Here is a 16,684-nt window from a genome sequence, read left to right as displayed (position 1 = left end):
CCAGAGCCAAGGAGCTCTTGAGCGTTGCCATCAAACTTTAAAAGGTCATATCTAGAAGGGAGGGGTTACTATGTGAACACAGGCAACTATGAATCTGAGTGGACATCCATGACGTGTGGAGTCCAAGGCTCAGTTCTTGCACCACTCCTGTTCAACCTGTATATGCTCCCACTAGGCCAAATTTTGAAAAAGAACCAAATTGCTTACCACAGATATGCAGACGACACCCAGATCTATCTAGCCCTATCACCGAGTGACTACAGCCCCATAGACACTCTGTGCTAGTGCACTGATGGAATTAACAGTTGGAAGTGCCAAAACATCCTTCAGTTAAACAACGACAAGACAGATGTCATTGTATTTGGCAACAAAGGTGAACACATACTTTGACTCCAAGGGTCTCAAGACAAAAAATCAAGTAAGGAATCTTGGTGTCATTTTGGAGTCAGACCTTAGTTTCAGTAGTCACATCAAAGCAATAACTAAATCAGCCTACTATCATCTAAAACATATAGCAAGAATTAGATGTTTTGTACCCAGTCAAGACTTAGAGAAACTTGTTCATGCATTCATATCCAGTAGGGTGGACTTCTGCAATGGACTCCTCACCGGCCTTCCCAAAAATACCATTAGACACCTGCAGCTCATTCAGAATGCCGCTGCCAGGATTCTCACCTGAACCGAAAAATCAGAGCATATTACTCCAGTCCTCAGATCTTTATACTGGCTTCCAGTTACATTTAGAATTGATTTTAATGTACCATTATTCGTTTATATATCGCTCAATAGCCTAGGACCTAAATAAAATTCAGACATGCTTGTTGAATATAAACCTAACAGACCTCTTAGATCATTAGGATCAAGTCAGTTAGACATACAGAGGGCTCACTCAACACAAGGTGAGACAGCATTTAGCTATTATGCCACCCACAGCTGGAACAAGCTTCCAGAAGAGGTTAGATGTGCCCCAACAGTAGCCACATTCAAATCCAGACTGAAAACACTTCTGTTTAGCTGTGCATATACAGTACTGACTGAGCACTGTGCTGCATTTACTGGTTGCACTGCATCATTTTATTTCTGTATTCCTTTTATTTTTTATTCATTTTAATAATTTTTACTTATTTTTTAAATACATTTTATTACTTTTTATTCTCATTTCTTGTTCTTAATTGGTTTAAAAATTTATTTTATCTTGTATTTTCTTTATCATTTATATTTAAAGCACTTTGAATTGCCATTGTGTTTGAAATGTGCTATATCAATAAACTTGCCTTGCCTTGCCTAATATTGTGTTGAACTTGATAAAGATTGGGAGGAGGGTCTTCCATGTCTGCTTGGGAGGTTACTTAAGAGAGTACCGGTTTTAGTCCAAATGATTTAGTTTTTGGACATAAAGTCTGAGGGCCATTATCCTTTCTTAAAAGATGGATTGAATAATTCAGACCCTCCAGTGAATTTGATTATGTGCATTGGTATTCACTGCAGACTTCTTCTGGCATGCACCAGCAGCCATATCACCCTGTAGCTCAAGACTGGTTGCCCATTGAAGCTAAGCAGGGTTGAGCCTGGTCAGTACCTGGATGGGAGACCTCCTGGGGTAAACTAAGGTGGCTGTTGGAAGAGGTATTAGGGAGGCCTGCAGGGGGTGCTCACCCTGTGGTCTGTGTGGGTCCTAATGCCCCAGTATAGTGACTAGGACACTATACTGTAAAAAGGCACTGTCCTTTGGATGAGATGTTGAACTGAGGTCCTGACTCTCTGTGGTCATTAAAAATCCTAGAGCACTTCTCATAAACAGTAGGAGTGTGACCTGGCATTCTGGCTAAATTCCCCCCATTGGCCCTTCTCATTCATGACTTCCTAATAATCCCCATCCACTCACTGGCTCTATAACTCTACTCTCTCCACCAATAGCTGGTGTGTGGTGAGTGCACTATGGCTGCTGTTGCATTGTTGCAAAAAGAGGCTTTAGCTCTTAACTGGGCATTACAGAATTTTGAAGTGTATGTGGGTGGAGGGTTGTTTCCAGTGGTGGTCTATTTAGATCACAACCCCCTCACCTTTTTGCACACGTTACAGAACCCCAATCATATACGGCTACTTTATTTTTGCAGCCGTATAACTTACAGATTCGTCATATTCGGGGTGCGGATAATTTGTTGGCGGACACTTTGTCGCACTCTCCAATTGAGCAGGAGTAATGTGTCTATGCTTGCTCTGCTCTTTTTCATTCTCCATGTCCCTATTTTCCTTAAATGTTGCTTTTCAAGAACTTAGGATGTGGAGCTGGAGCAGTGCTGGATACAATAACTTAAACAGTTTTGATATATTTACATTTATGCATTTGGCAGACACTTTTATCCAAAGCAACTTACAGTGCCCTGATTATAGGGACAATCCCCCTGGAGCAACCTGGAGTTAAGTGCCTTGCTCAAGGACACAATGGTGGTGGCTGTGGGGATCAAATCAACAACCTTCCGCTTATCAGTTCAGTGCTTTAGTCCACTACACCACCATTTTATTTGGGGAGTGGCTGTAAGAATGGTCTTGGGGGAAGTGTCAAAATTTGTGTCTAGTGGTGCTAGTTTCATGTCTCTCGTATCACTCTGCAGGCTCTTTCTTTTCACACAATAAATAGAATTAAACTCAAATCAATATTTCACATCTGTTTATTTATTCATTTGTTAAGTAGCTTTGTAACAAGCATGATCATGGAAAGTCAGTCAGTCATTATCGCAAAATACACCCTGACATGTATTGTTTCACCCTGTAGGGATTTATTTCCTGATGCATACTGTTTCACATACTACTTTTATGGTCTCTTGTCTCTCAGGTCTTGTAGAGATGCTGAATCGCGCTCAGTGCAGTCGAGCCGATGACCAGCGCGGGTTACTTACCAAAGAGCAGCTCGCACTGCCGAAGTTCCTGCAGCTGCCAGCCAGTTACGGAGAGCAGACGTCCTGTGACCCCTCACAGGGAGAACATTGTGCCTTTTGACTCCTGAGACCCTGTTCGGTGTGAACTGAAACCGAGCACTAAAGACTCGTATAAACAGATGTCAAGCTAGAGGTGTGAAACTCTGATTAGATTACTGCACTCCGTATGTGTTTGTGTGCGTGCGTGATGAGATTATATGTTCTTAATCTGTGGTTAAAGGGACATCTGTGTATATTTTGTATATTACAACATACACAGACACTCTAAATGCTGGTTCTTAGAATAAGCACTTGTCCAAAAATTCAAAACTAAAGAGAATAAAAAAATAATAATAAAAAAAAAAACAGCGATTACCTGCAAAAAAACATGTTGTATTTATTTTCATATCAGATTGTATTGTGTACAATATCAAATGTGCTCTTCAACATATTTGGTATGGGAACATATTTTGACTTTATATTGAGTATGTACTTTGTTCACTTTGAGTTAGTTTCTGATTAAAAAGGATTCATGTGAGTTGCCGTGGAGAATTGCTGTGTGGTGCATGAAACTGTCTTGCACTTTGTGTGGTTAAACATTCTGATATGAAATGAATCAGCAAGATCATGTTTAGTTATCAAAGGAAGTACTAGTTCACTCAAAAATGAAAATTCTCATCATTTACTCACCCTCATGTTGTTTCAAACCCATATAGCTTGCTTGCTTCTATGGAACACAAAAGGGAATGTTTTTTTGTTCTTTTTGAAGGGACTGCCAAGCTCCAAAAAGGATAACAAAAAAAGGATCATAAAAATAGTCCTTATGACTTGTGCTTTATATTTCAAGTCTTTAGAAGCCATATGATAGGTTCATGCAAAGGAACAGACCAAAATTAAAGTTGTTATTCACTGAAAAATCCTGCCTTCCACTGTAACTCTCAAATGTCATTCGAGCATTCGTGTATTTAAACTTGACACGTCACATTCTTTCACAATACATGTCAGAACCAATGCTGTTTGGTATCATTAACATCAAACCTGACGCAACATGTCGTGGCACACCATATTTGAACATGCACAAGCACAAATGAGTTTTGAGAACTACAGTGGTGGGATTTTCAGCAAATAATTACTTACATTTTGGTCTATTCCTGACACAAACATATCATATGAGGGGGGCCTGGGTAGCTCAGTGGTAAAATATGCTGGCTACCACCCCTGGAGTTCACTAGCTCACTAGTTCGAATCCCAGGGCGTGCTGAGTGACTCTAGCCAGGTCTCCTAAGCAACCAAATTGGCCCAGTTGCTAGGGAGGGTAGAGTCACATGGGGTAACCTCCTCATGGTCACTATAATGTGGGGCATTCTCGGTGGGGTGTGTGGTTGAGCGTGGTTGCCGCGGTGGATGACGTGAAGCCTCCACACATGCTATGTCTCCGTGGCAACGCACTCAACAAGCCACGTGATAAGATGTGCAGGTTGACAGTCTCAGACGCCGAGGCAACTGAGATTCATCCTCCGCCACCCAGACTGCATGCGAATCACTACATGACCACAAGGACTTAAAAGCACATTGGGAATTGGGCATTCCAAATTGGGAGAAAAAAAAAATTATCGTATGGCTTCAGGAGCATTAGTACATCAGTCATGTGGACTACATTTATAGTGCTTTTTGTCATTTTTGAAGTTTGACACCCCATGGTCACTGTATGCTTTCATTGCATGGAAATGAGCAGCATGAACAGTTTAAAAAAAAAAAAAAAACAATTCCACGATTAAAGTCAAACAGGTTTGGAACATAAGGGTGAGTAAATGATGCTAGTTTTTTTTTTTTTGGTGAACCATCCCTTTAAATGTTTTTTTCTCCTCTTAATGGTGAATGATATTTCCTCTCTGATTGCTTCAGCTTTGAGTGTGTGTAAAAATGGTTAGTCAGGGCAACCTTGTTGAAAGCATTGCTATCACTGTTCCCTTCATTAGACATTTATTAAATATCTAATGTCAGGTCTAGAGAACATTCTAGTAATGTGCACTGCCATCCTTATTAGTCAGTGTATTTTCTCACAGTTGACTTACTCCATGCAGCACTTCTTAAACTGTTTACAGAATTGCATTATAGCTGTGAATGAGTGTGTGTGTCTGGGTCAGTGTGTGTTTATTCCAAGTTCAAGATGTTAATTATAGATGTTTATGATTCAATTTGCACTAGTTAAAATGGTAATTCTACATCAGGAATGACTACTAGTGAACGAAGTGAAATATGCAGGGCCAAATTACAAAAAATTAAATAATTAATTAAATGCATAATGAAATTGTTAAACTATAAAATTATGTAATTAATCATTAAATCACTAAATAAATCACTAAATGTCTCTTGTATTTCATTTCAGCATGAGCTTCTTGTCTTTTCATTTCATGGTGTTACGACCCCCTGTGCTCCTGCAGGCTGGGTGCTGTTGGGAATGATGGGAGGCAGGGATGTAGCTAGTGGGGTGAAAGGTGGGGCCCAAAGGTCCAGGGGGCCCCACAACAAATTCTAAACTGTATTTTTTAACAGGAAAGCGACCCTGATGGGAGGGGTATAGAATTGCCTTATTGCCTACACTTCAAAAGGTGTGAGCATAAAAAGAGATGATTTTCCCCCTCTCGCTCTCTTTCTCTCTCTCTCTCTCTCTCTTTACATGCATTTTTCAATCAGGCATGATCATACACACGCACACCTATATGGAGCTCCACACTCACTCCTTAATGTAAACCCTAAACGCATTCAGTAAAATGTATTTCTGAGTTTGAACTCTCCTGTCACTATATTATGGTCTATCTATCATGAGCCGTGCTGTAACAATGGTTATTGTTATATATGATTATGTCAACAAACCCAAAAAAGGCTAAAAATGACTATTTAAACAACTTTACAGCTTAAATAATGCATGAGTTTTATTAGAAGAATTAATGTAAGTGCTTTTATAAAATTATAATTGTTGCTATCGGGCACTTCTTACTTGTAAAAATGATCATTTTTACTCAATAATTACATTAATGTCCATTCCTGTTATCAACAATTGAATTACAACTAGTAGAAATGATTGTTTTTGATATCTGTAACTTGGTATTCACCAGTGGCAATGTTAATTTCAGAAATCTGTAATGTGATTAATGTGATACATTACATTTCCAGATACTGTATCTGAAATACAAAATGTAACATGTTGAAATACATTAATAGACAATAATTGACATTTTATGCATTTAATTTGACATTAAATGTCAAAAGGGCTTGTGATAGGGTGTGTGCGCTTGTCTGTGAAATTATGAATGGGCTGTGAGTGTGCGTGCGTGTTTTGTGTGAAAGAGAGAAAGGGAGGGATGGAGAGACTGTGCTTTGTGAAACGAGGAATCGCTCACAGCTCTCCTTTTCTGACAGGCAGAAAGAGGGTAAGCATCCTTATTCTGTACACTTTTATATGATCTCTGCATTATTAGTCTGTTTCACTCTATGTCTGTGTGTTTGCATATTTGAATAAGGATTTTTGTGTGTTGTTTAATGAATGCTTTAAAGCTACTGTATGCCGTAAAGCTACATTTAGCATATATTGCAACTGCGTCTGTCTATATTGAACATCAGCATGTGTGTGTGTGTGTGTGTGTATGTGTGTGTGTCATACATCATCTATGACTTGTGTATTTGTATGCAACCGCTGTCTCAGAATCATTGAAGGGTGAATAGACCAAACTACACCCTGATCTGAGTAATTCAGTTAAAGGGATAGTTTGCTCTTCAAAAGGAAAATAGTGTTACTCACCCTCATGTTGTTCCAAACCTGTATGTTTTTTCTTTTTTAAAACTGTGAAAGGAGATGTTAGACAGAATGTTGATGATGCTCTTTTCCATACAATAAATGTGAATGGTGACCAATGGCTGGGCATAACACATCTTTTTTCTCGTATAATGCTTATGCATGGTTTAAGGCTTTGAATGTAGTGAACGAATCATATGTACTTCTTTTATGGTGGTTTTATGGTGCTTTTTGTCATTTTTGGAGCTTGAACGCTCCTGGTCACCATTCACTTTCATTGTATGAAAAAGAGCAGCATCAGCATTCTGCTATTCTTCCTTCAGTGTTGCACATACCAGCTTGGAATGACATGAGGGTAAGTAAATGATATCCGAAATTTCATTTTTGAGTGAGCTTTACTTGTAGGTAACACTTGGACTGGAATTGTGTTCAGATTCTTTTGTCTTCATATGTGACAATGCAAATACATTCATGAGAGGTAAAGAGGAAGTACAGTATGTTTTACCTCTGACAATGTCTGTGGATAGGAACAATTCTATTTCTGTCCTTCCAGACAAATGCTTTCCATTTTAATTTATTTCTAAGAACTGAAAGTGTTGTGTATAATTAAATATGAACAACAGGTCTGACTCACCATTTGAGGCAAAAATATCTTCACAGCTTGAGAATATGATTGACATCACGGGCACTGATATTAGCCTTAATTTGTATTTCATGGTGGCTTAAAATGTATTCTTCCTCTCATTTGTGTCTGATGTCGCAGTTAAGATACTTTACAAAAAAAAAGAACTGTGGTGGTTCAGTGATGGTAATACCATGGTACTATTTGATTGCCATATTCATGTACAACCCCAATTCCAAAAAAGTTGGGACAGTATGAAAAATTCTAATAAAAACTAAAAGGAGTGATTTGTAAATTATATTCGCCCTTTGTTATATTGAAAGCACTACAACTACACATTATATGATGTTTTACCTTGTGAATTTCATAGTTAAAAAAAATAAAAATACAAAATAAATGTAAAGACATTTTAAATCAGATGATTGCAACACCCTCCAAAAAAGTTGAGACAGGGGCAATTTAAGACTAATAACAATTTGACGATTTAAAATGTTATTATTGACGTGGTATTATTTTATAATTATATCAATTTTTTTTGTAAGGATTATGACATTTTTATGACATGTTTAAGCTTTTTCAGCATAATGCCTTACAAAGGAATATTTCACCAAACAAATAAAGAAAAATGCTGTCATTATATACTCACCCTAATGTTGTTCTAAACCCATATGACAAAAGATGTTAGGTGGAATTTTAGCCTCAGGGTTATTCCATGTCAAATCAACCAATTTTATAAAAATTCCCACATGAAATGTTTGATTTTGTTAATACGATTTCTGAAGAAAGATAAATGTAAAGGATGGTAAAAGCCAAAATATTAAATGTCATGGATCAGTATTTTCTGAGTAATTCATTAAAATGTTCACCTTTGATAATGGAGCAAAATAACAGGTGAAAAAAAAGCGTCATTGTATTTCCACTCAGATATGCATGTTTATCTCTAAAATCAGTGCACTTCAGCACCCCTTGTTGTGATATATGCCAATGGTGTGTCCAAAAATGTAAAAAAAATATAATCAAATTGGGATGGTCCCAAATGCCTCCCACTTACTGAAGAGCCACATGTGACGCTTTATTCATAATAAATAGAATACTGTTGTAACATTGTTGGCTGCTGACAATGGATGAAGATGACGTGAAGATGACGTGAAGATGAAGAACCCAAATGCAGTTTATTAACAAACGTGAACCAAAACATGGACTACGGCTTGACTACGGCTTGACTACGGCTTGACTACGGCTTGACTACGGCTTGACTACGGCTTGACTACGGCTTGACTACGGCTTGACTACGGCTTGACTACGGCTTGACTACGGCTTGACTACGGCTTACCAAACACATACCATCACATACAATACTTGACCACTAGACAATGAAAACATGAGGGCTTAAATACAAGACATGGGAGAACATAAACCAATGAACAAACAGAACTCATAACAAGCTAATTAAACAATAAACCAATGAAAACATGACACATGAACATGGAGGGAAAACAGAAATCACATGACTAGGGAAACAGGAACACATGACATGAAACAGGAACTAGAATTTCAAAATAAAAGACATGAATCAACAAAATACACCTGACAATTGTTTAACTATCGAATTTTGAGATTTTCACATTATTGGTTTTATGTGAATAAATAAAGGTACATTTCTACATTATTTGTACTTCAGACCTTTGTTTTGTTGGACAAGAAAAAACTAGCTACATGTGACCCACATGTGGTTTACGACCATTGAAAATTGGTAAAATTGAATAATATTTTAATGGAACCACATTGGGTGCCCCATATCTTTGGGATTTAAGCATATATGGGGCCTTGCAAATTAAGACACAAAAATACAAATTTGTTCTGAAAAAGAGGATATTAAGATATCTGTAATGGTTCTAGGATTACAGGCAATCCAACTTTGAAAAAAATAAAATAAAAAAAAAATAATAATAATAATTTGGACTCGCACCACTTGGCATATAATTCAACAAGGGGTGCTGAAGTCAACTGATCTGTGTAATAGACCAACCTCTCTGTGTGTAAAAATGAAGCAATGACACTGCCCACTTTCTTTATTTTTCTTTCATTTTTTCCTGTAGTTTTGCTCCAAAATAAGGCAAAAATTGTCTTTTTGACAAATAATGGATTACTACAAAATAATGGATTACTCAATAGTAATCAATCAATATTAAAGGGAAGGTTCACCCAAAAATGAAAATTCTCTCATCATTTACTCACCCTCACACCGTTCATTTAGAAGAATGTCTCAGCTCTGTAGGTCCATACCATGCAAGTGAATGATGGTCCGACATTTGTAGTTCCAAAAATCACATAAAGGAAACATAGAATTAATCCATAAGACTCCAGTGGTTTAATCCATGTCTTCTGAAGTGATATGATAGGTGTGGGTGAGAAACAGATGGATATTTAAGTCCTTTTTACTATAAATCTCCACTTTAACTTTAACTTTCAGATGTGTGAAAGTAAAACTAAACAGGCACCACGTGTGACTTTCAGATGTAAAAGTGAAAGCTGAGATTTATTGGAAAAAAAAGGACTTACATTTTGTTCTGTTTCTTATCAACACCTATTATAAAGCTTCTGAAGATGTGGATTTAACCACTGGAGTTTAATGTATTACTTCTATGTTTCCTTTATGTGATTTTTGGAGCTACAAAGGTCTGATCACCATTCACTTACATTGTATGGACCTACAAAGCTGAGATATTCTTCTAAAAATCTTCATTTGTGTTCTGCAGAAGAAAGAAAGTCACACACATCTGGGATGGCATGAGGGTGAGTAAATGATGAGAGAATTTTCATTTTTGGATGAACTATCCCTTTAAAGATGAATCCATGGCATTTAATGGTTTGGATTATTTATATTTTTCTTTCACTAGTAAAAAAAAGAAAAAAAAAAAATCTGGACCTCTGGTTGTATTGGAACGAACCCTCTGTCAACATTCACTTACATTGTCTCTTTTTTTAAGGGTGTGTAAGTAGTATTTTACCCCATCTTCAAAGAGATTAACATTTTTAAATGTTAACTAAGTTGCTTGACCTTACTGAGTGTGACAATAGTCTCTAAATCTCTCTTTCTCTCAGATTAAGTACTCACAATTAAATTACAGAACGAGGCGATTAACTTTGCATAAGCAGACTTAATCAAAGTGTAGCGAGGTCACTTCTTACCTCACCCCCTTTTCACGTCCACATCACTATACAGGTTTTAAACCTCATTTTCTGCCACCTCTCTTCCTTTTTCTAAAAGACAGTTTTATAGTGATGAATGAAGCTATCCATAACCGTTAGCAGGTGTATATGTATGTATTTTCCATTATGAAACAGAATTGTAATTCTGCACAATCCATATAACTTTGAACATAAGAATGCAAGTCATTGCTTGTGATCTCTTCAGATATCTGCCCGTCTCTTTCTGTAATGTGGGTTCTCCTCAGCAAGGGCTGATGCACCGCTCAGGCGTTTGGCTCAGATATGCCACCTTTAGTGTTGTTGACGCACTGGTGTGGATGAATCGATGAGAAGTGTGTTTTCCTCCATCCAGGCCACAGAGTGATTCATACAGTGACACTAGTACATCTCGAAAGTTTAAACTCTTACACGCTCTTCATTCTCTTTCGCTTTTTAACTTATCACACACACAAACACACAAGTTTCTAATCGATACATGGCAGTAGGTGTTTAAAGGATGGTTTGCTCCAAATTAACATTTTGTCATTTATTTATCCTCATGTTGCTCAGGTCAGGACCCATGTTATTTTTTTCTTCTTCTGTGAAACACAAAAGACATTTGGCAGAACAGACCAAAATATGTCGTAATTTGCTGAAAATGTTCCTTGTAGCTCAGAAGTCGCATTTTAGATTTGAGCCCTGACTTTGAGTTGTGGGTTTGTTGATTAAAGAATCAATTGATATTGCTAATAATTCAGTTTACTTGTTGATTTTGACTGCACTGTTTAGTTTGTATGTATTTTTGTACTGTTAAGTTCACCCAAAAATGAAAATTCTGTCATCATTTACTCAGCCTCATGCCATCCCAGATGTGTAGGACTTTCTTTATTCTGCAGAACACAAATGAAGACTTTTAGAAGAATATCTCAGCTTTGTAGGTCCATAAAATGCAAGTGAATGGTGACCAAAACTTTGAAGTCCTAAAGGCACATAAAGGCAGCACAAAAGTAATCCATGTCTTAAGAAGCTATATGATAGGTGTGGGTGAGAAACAGAACACTATTTACGTCTTTTATCACTATCAATCTTCACTTTCACTTTCACTTTCACATTCTTTTGTTTTTGGCGATTTGCATTCTTCGTAAATATCACCACCTACAGGACAGGGAGGAGAATTTATAGTAAAAAAGGACTTAAATATTGATCTGTTTCTCACCCATACCTATCTCATCACTTCAGAAGACATGTATTAAACCACCAATGTCGTATGGATTACTTTTATGCTGCCTTTATGTGCTTTTATGTGCTTTAAAGTGATAGTTCACCCAAAAATGAAAATTCTCTCATCATTTACTCACCCTCATGCCATCCCAGATGTGTGTGACTTTCTTTCTTCTGTAGAACACAAATGTAAGATTAAGAATATTTCAGCTCTGTAGGTCCATACAATGCAAGTGAATATGTGCCAAAATTTTGACACTCCAAAAAATCACATAAAGGTAGCATAAAAGTAATCCATATGACTCCAGTGGTTAAATCCATGTCTTCTGAAGTGATAGGTGTAGGTGAGATCAATATTTAAATCAATTTTTGCTAGAAATTATACTCCCTGCCCAGTAGGGGGCATAAACATGAAGGATGTGAATCACCAAAAACACAAGAAGAAGAATGTGAAAGTGAAAGTGAAAGTGGAGACTGACTGAGCAGGGAAGATCATTTATAGTAAATATTGATTTAAATATTGATCTGTTTCTCACCCACACCTTTAATATCACTTCCAAGACATGGATTTAACCACTGGAGTCTCATGGATTACTTTTATGCTGATTTGTGTGATTTTTGGAGCTTCAAAATTTGTGCACCTATTTACTTGCATTGTAAGGACCTTCAGAGCTGAGATATTCTTCTAAAAATCTTCATTTATGTTCTGCTGAAGAAAGAAAGTCACACACATCTGGGATGGCATAGGGGTGAGTAAATTATGAATTTTCATTTCTGGGTGAACTATTCCTTTTATTTATTCCATAAGTGAAAGAAGCCAATAACATAGCAGTTACTGAGTTACTCAGTAATAAATATTCAGCTGGTCATGTGATCCTAACATGGCAGTCCCCATGAGTGGACCCTCTCGATGTAGAATTAAACAGCTTTTATAAGGTTACTGATTTGACTGGAGTTTTCATCTCATCTGAGTGCTCATGATTTTATACATATTTAAAAAAAATTACAATTATTTTCCTTAAAGTAAAACTTTTTAAATGAGGAAAAAATTACAGAGTGCATCTTTAAGTTGGTTTATATGGCAACTGTGCAACAAATCATTCCCATCATTATACGTGGCAGCACAAAGAATGATAAAATAGATAGATAATGCATATTTTGTTGCAATTGAGCTAACAAAAAGCTTCTTTGTCAGCAAGTAAAAAATAGTGAGTAAGACACAGTATATCGATTTCAACAACTTTCATGTAAAGCCTGTGCAGATCGTTTTCCTCCTAGAACAATAGTCCTACCGAAACAATGACGATTCACACAACTTTACAGATCAAATAACACATTTAAAAAAATAATAATTATGTGCTTTAACCAAAAAATATGAGCTTTACATTGCCTTTCAGACCTTCAAGTGCATTGTGCTGTTTATTTCCATTTTAAGTGCCAAACTGAAAAACAGAGGGATGAGTCTAAAGTGTTTTCTGTGGAAATCAACATAATTAATAATTTAATAATTATAATTTTTTAATAATTTAATAATTTTTCTTTATTTATCACACATTATACATTTTGCACATATACGGTGAAATTCTTCTTTTTCACATATCCCAGCTAGGCTGGGGTCAGAGTGCAGGGTCAGCCATGATACGGCACCCCTGGAGCAGATAGGGTTAAGGGCCTTGCTCAAGGGCCCAACAGTGGCATCTTGGCGGTGCTGGGGCTTGAACCCCCGACCTTCTGATCAGTAACCCAGAGCCTTAACCGCTGAGCTACCACTGCCCTTTGGTTACATTATGCCACAACTGCTGTCAATAAAGCTTGTATTGCACATTCCCATTCCCATACATGAGTTTCTTTATTGTTAACACTCAACGGTGTGCTGTAGTGACCTGTAGTGGTAGACTAAGAGAGTGCAGGCTTAGACTCAGGCTCTAATTGATGTCCATGATAACTGCTCCAATCTCTTCTCAGTTTAACAGGCAGTTTCTTGTATGTACAACAGATTCTGTTTGAGACACCATCTGTTTTTGCGCTCTGGTCTACACACTTGTCTGATCAAAGCATTACATTATGGATCAGAAGGTAAGTATCAAACCCGCTGAGCTGACAGAAAATGAGATATTTGCTGATGTAGTCATTTTACTGTGGTTTCTTTCCTGGTGCTTTTCGCATGTGTGTGGTCTCTCTTTCCAGTCCACCTCCCCTCAGAGGCAGCCCGTGAAAAACAGGTCCAAGTCCACAGAGGAAGTCCAGCAAGTCAAAAAGGTGAACAACAACATCTTCCCATCAACATCAAACAAATGAATGTCATTATAGCTAGCTACCTGAATAAAAACACATGCGGTTTAACATGAATCCAGTTTATCGCCCCCTTAAGTACTGGACTGCGTGCTTGTTCTGTGTTGGCCAAGGATGCGTGTGTGTTTGCACACTTGCGTTCATCATTTTGTCTTATTTGAGTGTCCTTTTCTCTTTACTGTCTCAGGCCTTCCACATACCCCAGAAATCATTGCCTGGTGGCTCTGACCTCCTGGAGAATGTGAAGGTGAGTAGAGCTGGGTAATATCAATTTGACATTGTATTGCGATCTTCATTTGAATGATCTCGATATACAGTGCAGTGAAAAAGTATTTGCCCTCTTCCTGATTTCTTCTATTTTTGTGTATTTTTCATACTAAATTGTTTTAGATCTTCCAACAAGATACATAAAACAAAGGCAACCTGAGTAAACACAAAATACAGTTTTTAAATATATATATTTTTTTTATTGAAGCAAAAAAGTTATCCAACACCTATATCACCCATGTGAAAAACTAACTGCCCCCTTAAACTTAATAGCTGATTGTGCCACCTTTAGCAGCAACAACTGCAACCAAACGCTTCCGATAACCGGAGATCAGTCTTTCACAACGCTGTGGTGGAATTTTGGCCCATTCTTCTTTGCAGAACTGCTTTAGTTCAGCCACACTGGAGGGTTTTCGAGCATGAACTGCCCGTTTACGGTCCTGCCACAGCATCTCAATCAGGTTCAACTCAAGACATTGACTAGGCCACTCCAAAACTTTAATTTAGCTTCTTTTGGGCCATTCAGAGGTGGACTTACTCCTATGCTTTGGATCATTGTCTTCCTGCATAATCCAGTTGTGCTTGAGCTTCAACTCACGGACTGATGACCGGACGTTCTCCTTTAGGATTTTATGGTAGTGAGCAGAATTCATGTTTGCCTCAATTATTGCAAGTCGCCCTGAAGCAGCAAAGCATCCCAACACCATCACACTACCACCACCATGCTTGACCATAGGTATGATGTTCTTTTTGTGGCCCCTGTCTTCCAAACAGTTCCACTTTCTACTCATCAGTCCACAGAATATTCTCCCAAAAGCTTTGAGGATCATCAAGGTGTGTTTTGGCAAAATTCAGACGAGCCTTAATGTTCTTCTGTGTTAGCAGTTGTTTTCACCTCACCACTCTTCCATGGATGGAATTTTTGCCCAGTGTCTTTCTGATGGTGGAGTCATGAACAGTGACTTTTATTGATGCGAGAGAGGCCTGCAGTTCCTTGGATGTTGTCCTTGGCTATTTTGTGACTTCCTGGATGAGTCGTCGCTGTGCTCTTGGAGGACTTTCGGAAGATCGGCCACTTCTGGGAAGGTTCACTACTGTGCCAAGTGTTCTCCATTTGGATATAATGGCTCTCATTGTGGTTCTTTGGAGTCCCAGAGTCTTTGAAATAGCTTTATAACCCTTCCCAGACTGATGTATTTGAATCACCCTTTTCCTCATCATTTCTGGAATTTCTTTCGACCTTGGCATAGTGTGCTACTGGTTGAGACCTTTTAGCCAACTTCATGCTGCTGAAAAAGTTCTATTTAGGTGTTGATTTGATTGAACAGGGCTGGCAGTAATCAGGTCTGGGTGTGTCTAGTCCAGCTGAACCCCATTATGAATGCAGTTTCATAGATTTGGGGATTTAGTAGATTTGGGACAAATACTTTTTCACACAGGCCCAGTTGGTAGTGGATAACTTTTTGCTTCAATAAATAGCATTATCATTTAAAAACTGTATTTTGTGTTTACTCAGATTGCCTTTGTTTTATGTTAGATTTCGTTTGAAATAATTTAGTATGAGATATACACAAAAAAAGAAGAAATCAGGTTTTCATAGATTCTTAAATGCCAACACTGATCTTTTACTCTATGTGCAGATTTCTACAATGCGATTAAATCACTCACATATGCAACCAAATCTGGTGCTATGTGACTACAAATATCTGTAATTAGCCACCGGCTGAAACTTTTCATATTTCACTGACCAGTGATTGCGTACTATAGTGGCAAAGAAGTTCAGCACAGAGATCCTTTCCCTGCATGTTGATTGTAAAAGTTTGGTTTGACTCGTTTTGTGAAATGTGGGTCCAAAGACGAGATATACGCAATCCATTTGTTATTGAATAATGTCTCTTTTAATATCCTCTCTGTTCTTTACAGTCAAAAGAGAAACATTTAATTCCAATCATGCGCTCTGTCAAAACTCTTCTGTGAGATGCTTGCTGAACTGCTGGTTTTCTTAAAGAGACAGTGCCGTTTTACTACATGTTCTACAAATCAATTTTAATACTTGTAAATGGTATAAAATTAAGCATGTAAGCAATAAACATAAAAAATCTAAAATGAGACCAAAGTGATGAAAAACAAATTATAAAATATAATTCATATTTTCGTAATGTACGTAGTAAGAAGGTCCCCTGTATAATTAACAGCATGAACTGAGAAAAATTTATTTCCTTCAGATGTAAGCAAAATGGACATTATAGCTGGAATGCACCCAAATGAATAAAATCGAATCGAAATCAGAATCGAATCAAATCGAGTTTATTTGTATTTCTCTGTGTTTGTTTGTATTAGGAGGGACCAGAGGAAAATGTGACTCCAGCATCATCC

The 16,684-nt window shown here is 37.5% G+C and overlaps 1 protein-coding gene and 1 long non-coding RNA gene across 3 annotated transcripts in view; both read left to right on the top strand.

Annotated features, from left to right (window-relative positions):
• Positions 1-5,285, top strand: part of LOC127417953 (regulator of G-protein signaling 14-like) — a 28,522-nt gene extending 23,237 nt beyond the window's left edge. Inside the window, exon 14 of the mRNA XM_051658245.1 lies at positions 2,837-5,285. Coding sequence (XP_051514205.1) covers positions 2,837-3,000 — 164 coding nt within the window. The 3' untranslated portion in view covers positions 3,001-5,285. The remainder of the gene's footprint in view (positions 1-2,836) is intronic.
• Positions 5,286-5,854: 569 nt separating this feature from the next.
• The window catches only part of LOC127417968 (uncharacterized), an 11,387-nt gene continuing 557 nt past the window's right edge, over positions 5,855-16,684 (top strand). Inside the window, exons 1-5 of one of the 2 annotated variants that reach the window (XR_007893348.1) lie at positions 5,855-6,352; positions 13,746-13,825; positions 13,937-14,008; positions 14,229-14,288; positions 16,649-16,684. The exon at positions 16,649-16,684 is cut by the window's right edge and continues 557 nt beyond it. This is a non-coding gene — a long non-coding RNA (uncharacterized LOC127417968). Of the gene's footprint in view, positions 6,353-13,714; positions 13,826-13,936; positions 14,009-14,228; positions 14,289-16,648 lie in introns of both variants that reach the window. The other variant, XR_007893347.1, reaches the window with a different exon arrangement.

The sequence above is a fragment of the Myxocyprinus asiaticus genome, chromosome 27 (genome assembly GCF_019703515.2).
Source record: "Myxocyprinus asiaticus isolate MX2 ecotype Aquarium Trade chromosome 27, UBuf_Myxa_2, whole genome shotgun sequence".
NCBI lineage: Eukaryota > Metazoa > Chordata > Actinopteri > Cypriniformes > Catostomidae > Myxocyprinus > Myxocyprinus asiaticus.
The sequence above is the reverse complement of the archived record's forward strand: the minus strand, read 5'-3'. Positions and strand labels throughout refer to the sequence as shown.